The sequence below is a fragment of the Danio rerio genome, chromosome 21 (genome assembly GCF_052040795.2).
Source record: "Danio rerio strain M-AB ecotype USA chromosome 21, GRCz13ab, whole genome shotgun sequence".
NCBI classification, from domain to species: Eukaryota; Metazoa; Chordata; class Actinopteri; order Cypriniformes; family Danionidae; genus Danio; species Danio rerio.
In genome coordinates, this window is record NC_141041.1 from 17,350,810 (window position 1) to 17,368,875 (window position 18,066).

Genomic DNA, 18,066 nt, shown 5'->3' on the forward strand with positions numbered 1-18,066 from the left:
AGTTATATTGATTCTACTCATTAACACATATATCATGTATGAGTATACAAGTAGTACTATTATATACTACTCATATGCATGTATATACAAATAATAACTTGACTTGTAGTTGATCATTTGGAAAAGTGGCAGAAGGTCAATTTCTCTAATGAATCATCTGTTGAGCTGCATCCCAGTCATCACAAATACCGCTGACGACCTATTGAAACTTGCATGGGCCAAGATTCTCACACAATTCAGTCAAGTTTGGTCAAGGAAAAATCATAATTTGGGGATACATTCGATATGGGGGCATGCGAGAGATCTGCAGAGTGGATGGCAACATCAACAGCCTGAGGTATTAAGACATTTGTGCTGCCCATAACATTACAAACCACAGGAGAGGGCAAGTTCTTCAGCAGAATAGCGCTCCTTCTCATACTTCAGCCTCCACATCAAAGTTCCTGAAAGCAAAAAAGGTCAAGGTGCTCCAGGATTGGCCAGTCCAGTCACCAGACATGAACATTATTGAGCATGTCTGTGGTAAGATGAAGGAAGCAAAGAAGATGATCGCAAAGAATCTTGATGAACTCTGTGAGTACTGCCAGAAGGCTTCCTTTGCCATTCCAGATGACTTTGTTAATAAGTGATTTGAGTTATGGCAGAGATGTTTGGATGCAGTCCTCCAAGCTCAGTTATCTGAGTTGTATTTTTCTGAAATGAGCATTTTTTGCAGACCTTGCATGTAAGTTTAGTAATTTCACTTTTCAAGGGAATGAATATGCTTTTTACTGTGTTTAAGTGAAATTACTGAACCTACACACAGTAGACTTTAAAAAAAAAAGCTCATTTTTGAAGAAAATTTCAGATTACACTTAGAAAAGCAACAGATATCATCTGTAAAAAACAAATGGACAATTTAACTTAAAGTCAATAATTATTCTGGGATTTAATTCAAAATAAATAAACACTGGTTATTATTAAATATCACTATGGGTGTAGAACTTCAAGATTTGGCATCCTTACATTAAATTATTCCACAGCTAATAACTCTTCGCCGCACAATGTTTCTATTATGATCAGTAGCAAGTCTGTTTACGCTCAATGATAAATGAAACCCAATCCAGTCTTTAAAAGCACAAGTACATTGCATTAGATAGCACTGACAAACATGAATAAAAATGTAAAAAAGATTTATGGTAAAAAAAAAAAAAGCGTATTATGGAATCATGTATATTTTGCCAAATGACAGAATACACACAGATTATAGATCTGGAAATGTGTGGCCTACATAACATCAATTTGTAAAAGCTTTTAAAAAGGAATGGAGATGAGTGAGACTCTCAGCTTATTTTTTGTACTTTGTTTTCAACTATCTCCTCTAAGTCGTCAGTTGAATTGCGCTTCTTTGATACCTCGATGGACAAAGACACTTCCTGTTTATCCTCTAAAACCTTTGATGTAGTTAAACCAGTGTTTGTCAATTCTAAGTCCAAGCTGGGGCTCTCCAAACAGGCCACTGTATCGGATGGAACTAGCTCCAGCTCTGTGGATTTTAGTGTCTCATGCTGCTCTGTGTGTAGCTGTACATCCATGTCCTCCAGTCCTGTTAAAGGTCCACTGATGGCTGCAGTTTGTGGCTCTTCTGAATCCTCGTTGAGTTCCAGTGCCTCCTTGTGGCCATTGATTGCCATGCCGTTATCAGTCCCGCACATGATCTCCCTTCTGAGTGAAGCCAACTGAGCCTGCAGGAGCTCCTTGTGCTGAGCTTCAAGGCTTTCCATCTAACAGTACCAAAGACAGAAGAAAGTATGCAAGTTTAAACAAAGTGCATTAACAGGGGACCTATTTACAAGATGTAAAATAAGTCAGTGAGTGTGTTTATGAAGCTCAATATACCCCACAAATAATGTTTTATCACTCTTTGAAACTCCCTTTTAGGGTTTGACTCTTATTGTGCAATTTTTGTGACTGTGACTTTACATTTAAATCAGATTGTGCTCTTTTCAAACAGGACAGAGCTACAAATAGCAGATTGAAAAACAAAACTAATGTCCTGTACTAATGAGTAAGAGATTGTACCAATGGGTGTGGCTTTTCCCCTCTGATGACATGTAGAAAGGGAGCATGTCAATGAAAGTGTTTTAGCAGACTGTTTTTATGAAGTGCTTTTATGAAATGTTTAATTGATACATTTTTGCCTTCAGAAGCTGGTCATATATGCAGTCAGTTGCCATGCAAATGTGTTTAAACCACTTAAACCCCTTATTTTTGCCCAATACATCCTTTTTAATACAAGTCTTAAAAAACGTCATGCATGTACAGCTCCTACCTCTTGAATAGTGCAACATCCAATTCTCTAAGCTTACAAAATAACTAAAGAGTAACAAAAGAATATTTTTCATGCTAGATCTGCCAATGTAGCTCTAGGCAAGCTTTTAACGACAGTACCAATGACATGATGGTTTTATCAAATACTGATTGGATGATTTATTTGGAAGGCGTGACTATTCAGTCATAGACCGTGTTGCACTGACTCTCATTCTAAAGTTTATAAATGCACTGTCTTTGTATACTTTGAATACTTGGCACGATACTGGGAAACTATTAAATGTGTGACGTTGAGTTTTACACATATTATTTTTCTTCTTCTTCTTATTATTATTATCTATTTTATTTTTACATTTTTATGTTATGATCATAATGAAATAAACAGGCAAAGTAGATATGTTTCTGATATGTACATCAATTAAATTAATTCAATTAAATTGTGATTAATTAAATCAATTTTTGGCAAAAAAAAAAAGGTCAATGTGCAAACATTTACATTTACTATGATTTACATGAAGCACTATGAATGACTGAAAGCCTCAGCAGATTTTTATTTGTTGTTGTCATGTTCCTCTGGTCTCTACTGTTTGTTTATTTATTTATGTATTGTCACATCATCAACTTATATCTTTTTCTTATCTCAACATCTGCCATTATTATTTATTTTTAGCTCTTTGCTATGAGGCACTTTAGATTCACCGTTTGGACAGTTATCCATTAGATAACAGTACCTACTGAGACATCTGATTGATCAAATTTGGATAAACAACCAATGCATACAACACACATATATGTTTGGCACCTAAAATATAATGTATCATACTTATTTCTGCAATATGGATATTGCACTTACTATTATTTATTAATTTTCCTTCAGCTTAGTCCTTTTATTCATCAGGGGTCGCCACAGTGGAATGAACTGCTAACTTAGCCAGCATATGTTTTACACAGCGGATGCCCTTCCAGCTGCAACCCAGTACAGGGAAACATCCATACACACTCATTCACACACATACACCATGGCCAATTTAGATTATTCAATTCACTTTTAGCGCATGTCTTTGAACTGTTTGGAAAACTGCAACACCGAACGCGAACACGGAGAGAACACATAGAAATGCAAACTGGCCCAGCCAGAACTTAAACCAGCGACCTTCTTGTTGTGAGGCGACAGTACTAACCACAGAGCCACTGTGTTGCCCATTTACTATCAGCTTGATGTATAATTATAATAATTTATCAATACAATCTGTTTCTCATTCAGAGCACTTACAAGTTTGGCCACCTTTTGCTGGGTGTGATCAGGGCATTGATATGCTTGCAGTTCCTCAAACATCCTCACATTAGATTGCACCAGGCTTGCGACCTAACAATGAAATTAAACAGATGAAAATAATTATTTAAATACAACAAGACAAGTGTACAAGGAAAATTGTGTAACCAATATTCTTTTTAATTAAATAAATACAATAAACTAGCTCCAAGTATACCTGTTCTTTGAGTTGTTTAATCTCAGCTCGTAGCGTCTTCTCCATGCTTTCCTTCTCCTGATGAAGAGTGTCGATCTGCTGGTGAAGCTCCAGGAGGCGTTTCTGCAGCAGAGTCTGCTCCAAACTTTCTGCCTCCTAAAATTACAGAAACAATACATTTAGATTAAGTTTAAGACTGCTACTACATATTATTTCATAATTTAGTGTACTTTAGATAGTAAAATATTTTATGAAGGCAAAGGGTAATTTTCACTTTTCAGCCTTCACCATCCCATCATCCTTCAGAAATCCCTTTAGAATGCTGATTTGGTGCTGAAGAAAACATTTATTATTTTTATTATTGATGTTATTAATGTTTAAAGCAGTGGTGTCTGACTTTTTGTGGTAAACAAATGATAATAGACTATGATACCTTTACTTTGATTAGCTGCTGAAGAAAAGTTCGCAAACTATAATTTTTTTGCTGGGCAAAGATGATTAAGCACATCCAAAACAAAAAGTTTCTTTTGACATAATATATATGTGTGTGTGTGTATGCTGTGTACATTTTACATGCATAGACAAATGCACATATGCATGCATATATTTGAGCAAATGTTTATTTATATTCATTCATTTTCTTTTTGGCTTAGTCCCTTTAATAATTCGGGGTCGCCACACCGGAATGAACTGCCAACTTATCCAGCACATGTTTTAAGCAACAGATGCCCTTCCAGGCACAACCCATCTCTGGGAAACACCCATACATACTCATTTTACTCATACACTCACTAATTTAGAGCCTTCAAATTTAGCCACTAATTTAGAGCCACCTGTACAGCAGGTCTTTGGACTGTGGGGGAAACCGGAGCACCCGGAGGAAACCCAAGTGAACGCGGGGAGAACATGCAAACTCCACACAGAAACACCAACTGACCCAGCCGAGGCTCGAACCAGTGACTTTCTTGCAGTGAGGCGACAGCACTACATACTGGGCCACTGCGTTGCCTGTTTATTTATATTCAGATATAAAATATATATGTATATGATACAAATTATTTATACATTTAAATATTTATGTTAGGACACAGGGCTACAATGAAACCTGCTCACCTATTGTTTACGCTCGTAATATTTATGTTATTTGCTAATTAATAACCTCATGTGGAACTCTGAATTTCGGAGTCTGCTACTTGAATCTTGTAATTAATAATAATAAAAAATTGCATTCAAAATAACATAAAAGGACAAATAAAAGTGATTTTTTTCCTGTAATCTAATTCTGAAATACCATTAATAAAAACATTTTAATCAGTGATTAATAATAACCTGTTCAGTGAGAATACCAGTGGTCGTATCATAGATCACACTGTTTCCTTGTCCATCAGGATCCATAAGAACAAGAGTCTGTGTCCCATCAGATGAACTTTGGGAAGACTGCACCTCTTCCTCAGCACCCAATGGGATGCCATTTCTCTCAACGTCTTCCTAAAAGGCAAATAATGCTTAGAGTTCATCCTTGGTAATGAATATGACCTAAAGCTATGATATGCCAGTGTGAGTTTGTCTACCTTTGGCTCCACAGTCAGTAGTGTTTCAGTGCCAGTGGTCAGGATGGGCTGTGTTAAGATGGATCCAATGCTTGTGCCATCTTCACCTGGTCCAAGACCCACTGCCAGCCCCTCATATGCTTTCACATGAGCTTCTGAGCTTTCACCGTAATACTGTCGGCAGTTCACATTCTGAAGAAAACGCGTGAACATTATACAGAATCAATAATGAAAGTGAAAAATCAACAGATTTTAGACTAATTCAGACCATTAGTATGTGTTCTTTTTCTATGATTATGAAAACTTGCAAATGCCCAACACAGCTACATCTATAAAACAGAAATACAATGTAATCTGAATCACTTTCAAAACAGTTTTTATTTAGATTTGTATATAAGGTTTTAGTAAAAATGTAAACTGTCAGCCATTTAGAATCAGATCACATGCTGAAGTCAGTTTGTCTTAAATTACAATATACAGCATATAATATATATGCTATATAACACATATACAGTACTTTACACCATACTGATAATTTTTTTATGCAGCTTCATGCATCATATGCATCATTTAAATTAAACAATGTAGATTAATGTATTTATATGTAATGAAAAGGTTATTAGTTATTGAATAAAATAAAATGTAAAAAAGTCTCTTTTGACAATTCTTTGGTTTTTAACCAGGTAAAAAAAAAATTGTCAAAACCAGCTAAATCCACTTTGTTTTTTGTTTTTTTTAGCAAAAACGTCTAAATTCACCTATTGGGATGAGACAGTGTAATTACATGTAGTTGAAAATCACTAAAGATGCTATTAGAAATTATTTTACCAAACATAAAACACATTACACAAACCACCTAAAACAAAAACATATATAAATCTGTCAAGTAAGTGGCGGGTCATTCCACTGTGATGAACCAGGAAAAAAGCAGAAGGAAAATGAATGAAATCTGTCAAGTAAGTGCAATAATCAATAACATGAAAACTGAAATTAATTAAATCTTAACAATCTGTTGTCATTCTGATATTTGGGATTAAGTTTAATGTGAGTAGAGCAATGTAAAGATTGCAAACACTGTAAACTAAGCTTGGTAGATTCAAATAATGTAGTGTAAAAACATTGTGAAACATCACTATCTGTGCATTATCCATTAATATAAAAAGCTTATCAGATGTAGAGGTAATATGAAGTAATAATGTATAGTTTTGTACATTATATTCATCTTTTTAAAAATAGCTTAAATTAGCAAATAAAACACAAGGTAGGCCTACTGGGCAACAAGGGGCTGTCTCTTAGACAATTTTATAAGCTTACATTCATTCATTCTCACCATACTTAAGGTCTTGGTCTCTTGTTTATCCTCATAGCATTCATGTGGGATAAAAGAACGGCATCTTAACTCTGTTATTCGTGAAACGCAGTTGCCGTTTAATGTATAGTAAATCGGATTTATTCAAAGTAGCGTCGCTGCGCAAAAAAACTTTATAAATGCATGCTAAACTTCCAACTGTACATTGTGTTTTCTTTTTCTTCTAATGCACAGAGTTTTAAGGTAAGAGAAGTTTTCATTTGTCATTCATTGACAGTCGGACAGGGTCATCCAGTTCATAAAACTCCAGATTTTAAAATCGAAGCAGAATAAAACAGTCTCCTCATAAAAGCCGGCGTATGAGCGCGCTGCTAAATTGAAAACATATGATTCGATTCGCGCCTTCTGATTGGTTCTCAGGATATAGCGGCTTTTGCTGTCAAAGGCAAGTGCCATTTAGCAGCTTTTGCCAACAAACTGTTATTTCTGAATGCCCTGATGCTGGGATTTGGATGATTAGAAGCTAATCTATTTGTTGATGGTGTAAGACGTGCCTAAAGCATTCACTCAATGTCATTATCTCATTTTTGGCGAAAGTGGCGTTTAGCGGCTTTTGCATATGAACTCTTCAAATATATATATTTACATAAATTACGATATGTTATTTACATTATGTAATTTAAATAATGCATATTATTAGTGCTTACAAATGATTAATCACATCCAAGAGAAAAGTTCATCTTAACAAAATGCATTTTATATTAGACCTGCTCTTGGTTGGTCAATGGCGGGGTCTAGTTCAGTTCTTTAAAATAGCAACGCGCCAACAATGCGCCTTCACACACCTCCTCTTTAGACCGAAACACTCATGAGTCCACAAAGTGGCACAAATGGATTTGCTACTGAAGCAACGTGGTGCATAACATGACAATTACGGTCACGCTTGTCTAAAAATGGCAATAAATTGTGCCATACACATCTTGTGCCTTATTACACCGGGTGTATGATAGGGCCCATAGTGTTCATATGTTTCTTTACTGGATGAATCTACACCCTTGAAATATTTCCTGAACAAATTATTAAGTGAAAAATACATTTTTATTGGCATGCAAACTGCATTTGAAGCACCAACTTGCTTTCAAAAGTTGATTTTGTTTGCTACTGTCAACATAAATCTCTATATTAAATGATTAACTTGTTATCTTGCTACTTCTGTGATCATTTGAATGTTTATAACAAAGACTAAAGCTACTTTAATCTATACATGATGACTGCTCTCTTTAGGTCAAAAATCAGATTTTCTTGAGAACATGCAAATTGTGGTCATTAAGAATGAAGATGACATGGGTGTTTGAATTAAGAGTATAACCTTTTAATAATCATGCAGCTCTTTTTTAAATAACAATAATGATTTTACAAATTTCATGAAATATCAAAGTAAATTCTATTATAAATTTTAGTAGATAAAGATTATTATAAGTGGCAGATGACATAATATTGCACTTGCTTTTAAAATACAGAACATTTTTCATTCATTTATATGAGTTTTCATTCTTGTTGTGAACAGACCTTTAATCCAGTGTTATACAGCAATTACCTGCGTGACTTGGATCTGGAATGTGGTGTGAGGATTTCGGAAGTGTGTTTTATAGTGTTTGATGGCCTCATCCCTCCTGTTGAAACCATTTCTGCAGCGGTAACAGTGCCAATGTGCACCTTTAAACCTCTTTTCTCCTTTTATAGTGCCTACAATCTCACAATGGATACAGCAGCGCAGCACTTTTAAGCCTGTCCATAAAAAGAGAAGTTTATGAGAGAGGCTGCAGAAATCATATATGCTAAAGTCTACAGCAATACTGTGCCTCACCAGCAAAGTCAATGCCTTTGTCCACGTGTTTGATGCGGAAGTGAGCTCGAAGGATGACCGGGTCTTGATAAGCCTCGGTCACAGCACACAGTGGGCAGTGCATGTGCACACCTTTCTCCTGCCCCAAACACTTCTCATCCTGACACAGCACAGGAGTGTAAGTGTGTTCGGTTCCTCTGACACGAACTGACGGATGGGCCTAGAAAGACAAATGTAAACAGGAATGTAGGGTAGATTATAAAGAATAAGAGTCACATTTTAGTTTGGGGATCATAACGTCCATATTTCAAATTAGAGCTGCACAATATATCGTTTAAGCATCAATATTGCAATGCACAATAGTCACGTCGCAGGATGTGCAATGTTGAGTTGGGATAGTTGATCTCACACAATTCAGAATACATGAGGTTTGTGAAGTCACTCCAGTGTTTAACCATAACAGAGCAAAAGTTTATCATCTGTATATTTTCACAATTTCAGATGTTATAAGCATTTAGACACCAAACAACAGTGCGGTTTGTAACATTATTATTGTCATTTTGCGATTGATTTATACAATGAACACCATGTTGTTTTACATTAGATTTCTGTACCTCAACACTATTAAGACTCCCAAGAAAACATTCTCAATCAATCTAAACTAATGAATTCTTTCCAACAGATTTATTCAAGTCATTTGGTAAAATTGGATTCATATCGCAATATACAGTGGAAGTCAGAATTATTAGCCCCCCTGTTTATTTATTTATTTTTTTTGTTTAACAGCGAGAAGATTTTTTTCAACACATTTCTGACCATAATAGTTTTAATAAATCATTTCTAATAACTGATTTATTTTATCTTTGCCATGATGACAGTAAATAATATTTTACTAGATATTTTTCAAGACACCTCTAGACTTAAAGTGACATTTAAAGGCTTAACTAGGTTTTAATTAGGTTGACTAGGCAGGTTAGGGTAATTAGGCAAGTTACTGTATAATGATGGTTTGCCCTGTAGACTATCAATAAAATATAGTTTAAAGGGGCTAATAATTTTGACCTTAAAATTTTTTTTTACGTAAAACTGCTTTCATTCTAGCCGAAATAAAACAAAAGACTTTCACCAGGAAAAATTATTATCAGACATACTGTGAAATTTTTCTTGCTCTGTTAAACATAGTTTTGGAAATATTTTAAGAAAAAAAAAACCAAAGGGGGGCTAACAATTATTCAACTGCATATTGGAGCCCTATTTTAATTATTTTAATCCTACCCCTTTACTAAACCAAGCTAAAGCTAAATATTAATAAAGAGCAAGTTTAGATGCTTATTTGAGGCAAAAGTTATAGTTAATAGTTAGTCAATAGTGTGAACTCTACCCCAAATAAAAATGTGACCTAAATAAGTAGCCAATTTTTTACCGTGAATCACTTTCAGACAGATGCTCTTGGCTGGAATATAAAAAAAAAAAAGTTGAATACAAACAGATGTGATTTAAATTTTTCCTTTAAGAGGGAAAAATCTATAACTAGAAGTTGCTGGTCAATAAATGTTCACGCAAGAACACATCTGTTGAAGTGCTGTAGAAAAACAGCTGTGTTGAGTGACTGGTCCGTTTGTTTACCTCTCATTATTTATTCAAGATCTGAATACTATTTTTACATACAGGATCCATTTCAGCTTTTTAAATGTATATACATTTTTAGCTAAAACCATATGCAGGGTTCAACGATAAGGATTTTTTCTACTGGCCCGATTGAATTACTGGTTCATATTTTTACTTGGCCTGCCAATATTTTCACTGGCACCACCAAAAAAGAAAAAGTTAATAGCCATTTCTTAGCCACATATTTTAAATATTGTGTCAAAATGTTTGTAAATCTAGAGTTTAAATATTTAAAAAATGTTAATAAATGTATAACGAGCAACATTCAATGTGTTATGCAAAAAAAAAAAAAAAGTAGTATGGATAATGTGCAGGTAGTTTATTAAAAAACAAAAAGTAGCTGACCTGCCAAACTGAGGGCAAACTGTACAAAACATCACTTCATTTTTTTTTATGTTGTACCCTCGTAAATCTCAGATTCCAGGTTAGAAACAGATGTTTTCTTTTAGCATCATAATTTGATGTTGCCACCATGTTGCCGTCTCTTCGCTGTACTGGTTGTTACGAAAAAATAACGTGCTCACAACATCCAATAAGATAAGAGGAATCGAAAAGCAATATGGCGTTCAAAACATCACAGAGAAGGTAGCATTTGAAGGCTTAAAAACACAAACTGTTTCTCGATTCTAAAACTGTATTTGCACACAATTGACAAAAGGTTGCGGACAAATTTTGTGACATAGGCAGCAATGGCTTAATCAGGCCAGTAACGATCCTGTCTTTTGTCCAGAGTGTTACGCACACTGGCCTCGGGCCATCAGGCGGTCCTTATTGTTGAGCCCCAATATGGTATCTTATAAGGAACTTTTCACTAATTAGTGAATGTACAATTGATTCAGTTTTGAAAGTTGTCACATTTTAACCAATGCATTATTCATTTGTTATTAACCAAAAATGTGAATTTGTTTAAAATCTCAGCATTGTATGCACCACACACAGACTTTTTTGATTTTTGAAATATATGATTGCATGACATTTTTAAGAACATGTAAGCTGAAAATTACCAGTATTTTTGTCTTATATTTCACATAGAATTAATTTAATGTTACATAGGCCTATATTTCCTCTGGTAATGTCTAAACATTTTTTAGATCCTGCAAAGCAGTTGGGTCTGATGTAAACAGCTGCACATAAACACCAATCCTGACCACACTGTTTTATAAGTTGTTCTTACAAGGAAAAGTTATAGCTGCTCTATGCCTACTCGTAAAGTTCACAATAGCCAGACTAAATATGCTGACTCTAAATGACTCCAGGCACTTGTATCAAAGCATACAGTGGTCATTTAAGTGAAAATACATTTATGTAATTTTCGGTATTGAGGTAAAGTTAGTTTTATATTCGCATATCCATACAATGACTGACAACTTGTGACACGCTCCCTACATTGTTTGCCATGGTACTTTGAATATTCGGTCTGAAACCACATGCAAGTATGAATTTGAAAACAACACTAATTTTGCTGTTTGACTATCACACCTTGAAATGTTGTTATGGTATTAAATCTTTAAAAGCCCCTTGTGGAAAACATAAGAACTGCTCAATAACGACCAATGAAACTTGGTCCTGACAACATATGAAAAATAATTACCACATTTATCTCAAGCAGTCCAAAAAACTCGTTTGCAAAATGGTAATATACACGTATGTGTTGTAGATGAATTATATGTACTTAAATGGGCCTAATGCATGTGTAACAATGGCAACGTTAACGTTACACATATTTTACAAGGCCTGCAACTAGTTAATTTAAAAGTCTTTATAAAATTATGTAAAGTTATGATGCAAACCTTGAACTCTGCACTAACGTTAAATCACTTTGGTCCAGTAAGTTCAAATCTGAACGCAGCGTTTGAACAGTTTAGCTAACAACTTTAGCAGGCTAACGAAAAACTCGTAGCATTTCGTGCCTAAACTTCCACTCACCACAAAAGCGGACATGCTGTAGATATTATACAGAAATCCGCTTCAAAATCCACCGGTTGTTGTAGTATTTAGCCTATGAAACATACCATTTCAGAGCGCCTGTGTGTGGTTCGTCATCTTTGTGTACACACATTCACCTGCGGGTTTCGTCGAGATAACACCGATGAATGCGTTGACGACATGGCATTATCAGAGTTCAACGTAAATGAATTTCATTGGCCACCATCATATTTTGTGTAATTGTAAACCAATCAGGACCCGATTCGATGAGTAAGGGATGCCGTCACGATGCACGTACACAGAGAAAAGAATTTTAAAAAATCCGTGATATACAGTATCCATAAATATGTAAGGATACATTTTTTGTATTTTATCACGATAATTTCTACAAATAACTCATTATATCCATGTACTTCATGTCCTGCTTTTAAGTTTTAATCGCTATACATGTGAAGTAGATAAGTAAGGGGATGTAGCTCAGTGGTAGAGCGCATGCTTTGCATGTATGAGGCCCCGGGTTCAATCCCCGGCATCTCCACTTTTCGAAAATCAAACGAGTTAGATTTGTAGATGAGCTCTACTTCAACACGAGATTGAATTAAACAATAATTAATAAACCTTATATATGTAATACTAGGCAAACGGATTCTTTGTACACAGAACGGTTTATTGAGTTACATTTTCTTGCAATTTCCTTGCTAACTCAACTCAACTCACTTTCTATAGCACTTTCACAAACCACAATGATTACCAAAGTTCTGTACATAAAACGCATGCAAATATACACAAAACCAAAATACATAAACTCACATCAAATGATTAACAGCTAAAGAAAATAAGTGTGTTATTATAAGTGTTTTGCAATTTTCTTGCTAACCACAAGAGGTCTGTCTCTAACTGACAAGGTATACTAAAAGTCTGTCAAATGGACACTCAGGTGGTTTGATGTAAAAGCTGTAAACATAAGCTGAATTCCGATGCGCAGTTTCTTCTTGATCTCTTCATCTGGCATCTGTCAGCAAAGGCTACAAATAAAACAAAATCAAAACAAGAAATTTAGTCACTGTCTGCACGTTACAGATTACAAACATTTAAAAAATAAAACTTACAAAATCTAGACAAAAAAAAAATATATATATATACACACACACACACACACACACACACACACACACACACACACACAAATATTCCATACAAATTAAAAAAAAAAGAGGAGAAATCAAGAGAAGCGAAAAAAATGAAAATTTGTTTAAGAAAATTGACATTATTTTAAGATATCTCACTACAGGTTATTTCTGTTAAGACAGCTTAAACATGAAAATAAATCTAGGACTAGCCTTAACCCTCATCTGTGAATCTGCGGGGATACAGTATGTTTCTGAGATTTTAAAATGTTTTTGAAAAGTCTGATTTTGATTTTGGTTTGATTTTGAACCAATTCTTAAACTCTTGTGTACTGTATATAAACATCTGAGAATAGCTGACATTTTTTCCTCAAAAACGTTCTTATCCTGTAAACTAGCAGTTTACAGAATAAAACAAAATTGCGTTTTATATTTATAACTCTAGATAAACTGAGCATTTTTAAGTGGTCTCTTAATTATTATTATTATTTTATTTTTATTTGTTGTATATTATTATTATTATTATTACAAGAATATATAAACGACTGAAAATATACACTCACTGGCCACTCACTTGATTAGGTATACCTGTCCAACTGCTAGTTAACGCAAATTTCTAATCAGCCAATTACATGTCAGCAGCTCAATGCATTTAGGCATGCAGACATGGTAAAGACGATCTGCTGCAGTTTAAACCCAGCATCAGTATGGGGAAAAAGGTGATTTAAGTCACTTTGAACGTGGCATGGTGGTTGATGCCAGACTGGCTGGTCTGAGTATTTCAGAAACTGACAATCTACTTTAATTTTCATGCACAACTATCTCTAAGGTTTACAGAGAATGGTACAAAAAAGAGAAAATATGCAGTAAGCGGCAGTTCTGTGGGCACACATGCCTTATTGATGCTAGAGGTCAGAGGAGAATGGCCAGACTGATTCCAGCTGATAGAAAGTCAACAGTAACTCAAATAACCACTCGTTACAACCGAGGTATGCAGAAGAGCATCCCTGAAGGCATAACAGGTCCAACCTTGAGGCAGATGGGCAACAGCAGCAGAAGACCACACCGGGGTGCCTCTCCTGTCAGCAGGAAACAGGCTACAATTTGCACAGGCTCACCAAAATTGGACAATAGAAGACTGGAAAAACGTTGCCTGGTCTGATGAGTCGGCTGGTCGGGTCAGAATTTGGCATCAACTACATAAAAGCATCAAATCTATCCTGCATTGTTTCAACAATTCAGGCTGCTGGTGATGGTCATAAAAGGTGAATGGTGGTCATGCCACAAAATGCGAACCATCTCAGTACCTTGTTGAATCTATGCCACAAAGGATTAAGGCAGTACTAAAGGCAAAAGGGGGTCCAAACCAGCACTAGTAAGGCGTACCTATCAAAGTGACCATTGAGTGTATAATACTGAAACTCTTCTAACATCATACTCACCCTGTCAGATTCATTTTCAAACTGTGGGTTCTTCCATTTATGATTGGACAGAATTCTCAGCACTACCAGTCCAAAAATAACAACTAAAATGCCTAATGAGTTTGCAAACAGAGCTTCAGCAGGCAGCGCCGTATATGGTTCTGTATTGCTTCCATTTCTCCCATTTCTGCTGAGACACAATTGGACAGGAAGAGTGAAACAGATACAAACAACTCTGTCATTGTTAAAACATTCAAAAGAAAGAAAAATATACAATTACAGGGTGGGTTTGTCATAATATGAGCCTCCCACACAGCTAATTCGTTAAGAAAAGCTGTTATTTATCTGAATGAGATAAACTGCAGTGAATTCATGGATGTGATAATTGACCTATCAGTAAGCCCCTTCTCTTGAAAGCAGATGAGCCAATGACAGTTAAGCATCAGCTGCACAGCGACCAGAACTCAGACATGTTTAGTTTAAGCACAAAAGAGGAACATCAGGAAGTATCAATTTGATGATGTTTGTGCTACAAAAATGGTAGAATGAGGACAAGCAAAGGAATTCATTTAAATCCTAAATCATTTGTTTCCTAAACCCACAACCCAAAAAGACAACTCTATGTCCAAAAGATCATCAAAGCTTTGATCTAGGTAAGCTGAATTACCTAACGTTAGCTAGCACATGCTAATGGTAGCTTAAGTTAACTGCCACTAGCAAAGTGAGTTAAATTGATCTTGCTATACATCATATTTATTTGTGACTCTGGACCCCAAACCAGTTGTAAGGGACAATTTTTAGACATTGAGATTTCTGCAGGTCTGGAAAGATTACTTTTAAAATGTATTTCATTACAGACGATAAACTGGATGCTTTATAAAGTAATTAATGATGTATTCTGTTAGATTACTCAGGTTTACTAACTTAATCTAAATATTTCTGTATATTATGAAATAATTTTATAACACAAATGGATGGGATTCTGAGCTGTTTGATTTTGCATTCCAGGCTGGAAAATCAATCCAAATTTATCAAATACATCATAAATTTTGCCAAAAAACAACTGGCTACTTTTTTGGCTGTATATGAAGTTTGAACATTCATTATTTATTGGTTTCAATTTTTGTAACTTTCTGCAATTACAAAACAATTGTAACAGATAAAGATATTATGCTTTAAAAAATATATATAACTATGAAAATATCTGAAAAGTATTTATAAATTAATGATGCAGTCCTTTAAATCTTAAATCTTTATTCAATGGATGCAAAATGATCATCTTGTCACATGTGACACATTTTAATTTATGTGATGGGAAAAAACACAGTAACAGCAGTGATTCAATGAAACAGCAAACATAATGAAATAATGATATTTAATGATGTTACCATAAGAAAATAAACATCAGTGCTAGTAACACCAGTAACGTTGTTCATAAAAATTGCATTTTGCAAAATGCTGCAAGATATCTAACCACATGTTAACAATCATGTTATTCATTCATTCATTTTCTTTTCGGCTTAGTCCCCTTATTAATCTGGGGTCACCACAGCCGAATGAACCGCCAACTTATCCAGCATATGTTTTACACAGTGGATGCCCTTCCAGCTGCAACCCATCACTGGGAAACATTCACACACATACACTATGGACAATTTTAGCCTACCCAGTTCACCTATACCATGCGAACACAGGGAGAACATGCAAACTTCACGACTTGAGGGGGAAACCAGAGCACCCAGAGGAAACCCTTGCAAACTCAACCCAGAAATGCCAACTGACCCAGCCGAGGCTCGAACCAGCGACATTCTTGCTGTGAGACGAACGTGCTACCCACTGCACAGCCTAAAATCAAGTTATACTGAATAAATTAAATGTATTTTAAATTAAATGACTATTAATTGTATATATTTTTAACAAAACCTTGAAGCTTCATATGAAATAATTCTGAGATAAATATGACAACTGTTTGCTAACTAAAAAGAGACAGTGGAACCACAATAGACCTTTCTTTATAGATCTTTAGAAAACAGAAAGAAGAAATTCAAGTTATGTCACCAGTGATTTTATTTCAGAATACTAGATTTTATTAAACGGCAGCACCAGTAACAAAACTCCTCTACTTTATGTAATTTGTAATATTTATATGCCATTTAGTTTTTAAAATGCCATTTACATCCTATTTTTCATCATTATGAAAACATTATTGTATTTTGAATGGCAGAAAAATCCGTTTTTGAACTCAAAAGAAAGCTGGCTGTGAGGATAAGCAATTTTGTGCTGCTTGTAATTATGTAATCATACAACAATTATCACTAGTGCCAAATTGAAGACTAAAAAAGGTGTCATTATTCAAATAACATAAGATTTCGTTTTAAAATATAAGTACACTTTAAAATGTAGAGGAGTCTTTAAAGGGGATTTTTTCATTGAGTCTAGGGGCAGAAAGGTGGACATTTCTGTAGAATGACCCATTTGTTTAATGAATGGACCAAACTTTAAGTGATTACTTCATTGATAATCCTCTCTATGGGGAAGCGGACAGCACAAAAGAATCACTGAGTCAAAATTGACAGCCAAAGCAACAACGATTGCAGGAAATGTCATTACAGTTCAATGTAATTTAACAAGCACAGTTCAGTAATGAACCACTAGGGAAACACACTCCAGATCTATCCAGTTTGTGAATCATTCATACTGGTTTCATTGAACAAAAGAAATGATTCATTTAGCATTGACTATATACCATTTGTTGTCATATACCATGTTAATATTTCTAATGAATAAAGACTTCCAGTTCATCTGTAAGCACACAAAGTCCTTACAACCCACACGGAAAGAACCTATAAACATATAAGTTGAATATAGGTTTTTAGTATATGATACATATATAAAATTGGCAGTTTTCCTATGTTATATGTATGTATTTATGTACATATAAGGCTTATGTGTGTATACAGGAAACAATACAGGAAAACGTATATGGCCTGTATATGCACATATATGCACCTCAATTATATATATATATATATATATATATATATATATATATATATATATATATATATATATATATATATATATATATATATATATATATATATATATATATAGGTTTCATATATGCGCATATATGCTCATATAGTTTCTTTCCATGTGGGAATTATTAATTCTCCTGAATGCAAAGTATAATTCTAAAAGACCATTAAACCATACTGAGATGTTTTGCCCTTTTTTTTTTCAGATTTATTAGTATGACAACAAAATACAGAGTAATAGCCTTGGTAATTTAAAATACTTTAAGGATGTAAAGTATTAAAAATTTTACCATTTAAAATGTAATTCTAACAAAATAGTTACCTAAATGTTGTATTTAAGTATGCAATGCCATTATTTCGTTGTTGTATGGTTAGAATTGGACAACAATTGGCCTAAATACA

At 34.6% G+C, this 18,066-nt stretch overlaps 2 protein-coding genes and 1 non-coding gene across 10 annotated transcripts in view; 1 reads left to right on the forward strand and 2 right to left on the reverse strand.

The window, feature by feature from the left end:
* Nucleotides 1-903: 903 nt before the first annotated feature.
* zgc:193801 lies at nucleotides 904-12,240 on the reverse strand. Of its 5 annotated transcripts, none has more exons than XM_087300102.1 (9): nucleotides 11,943-12,129; nucleotides 11,607-11,669; nucleotides 8,506-8,704; nucleotides 8,236-8,426; nucleotides 5,351-5,521; nucleotides 5,109-5,267; nucleotides 3,801-3,935; nucleotides 3,584-3,676; nucleotides 904-1,763 (listed from the first exon to the last, which is right to left on the reverse strand). In XM_087300102.1, the coding sequence occupies exons 3-9, from the start codon at nucleotides 8,606-8,608 to the stop codon at nucleotides 1,323-1,325; spliced, it is 1,293 nt and encodes a 430-aa protein (XP_087156228.1). In that variant the 5' UTR covers nucleotides 8,609-8,704; nucleotides 11,607-11,669; nucleotides 11,943-12,129; the 3' UTR covers nucleotides 904-1,322.
* Nucleotides 12,241-12,544: 304 nt separating this feature from the next.
* trnaa-ugc (transfer RNA alanine (anticodon UGC)) lies at nucleotides 12,545-12,616 on the forward strand. Its single transcript has one exon. It is a non-coding gene; the product is annotated as a tRNA-Ala (tRNA).
* A 114-nt stretch (nucleotides 12,617-12,730) lies between these two features.
* cyb561a3b (cytochrome b561 family, member A3b) overlaps nucleotides 12,731-18,066 on the reverse strand; it is a 64,516-nt gene continuing 59,180 nt past the window's right edge. For all 4 annotated transcript variants that reach the window (XM_087300098.1, XM_087300099.1, NM_001442514.1 and 1 more), the window contains 2 exon segments: nucleotides 14,648-14,813; nucleotides 12,731-13,103 (listed from right to left, as the gene is read on the reverse strand). In XM_087300098.1, coding sequence (XP_087156224.1) covers nucleotides 13,080-13,103; nucleotides 14,648-14,813 — 190 coding nt within the window. In that variant the 3' untranslated portion in view covers nucleotides 12,731-13,079.

Excerpts from the sequence above, each read along its gene's own strand:
- zgc:193801 (XM_087300100.1), bottom strand. Across the intron at positions 8,427-8,505 it reads CAAAGGCATTGACTTTGCTG|GCTTAAAAGTGCTGCGCTGC; the intron begins GTGAGGCACAGT and ends TTTTATGGACAG. Across the intron at positions 1,764-3,583 it reads AGCAAAAGGTGGCCAAACTT|ATGGAAAGCCTTGAAGCTCA; the intron begins GTAAGTGCTCTG and ends TGGTACTGTTAG.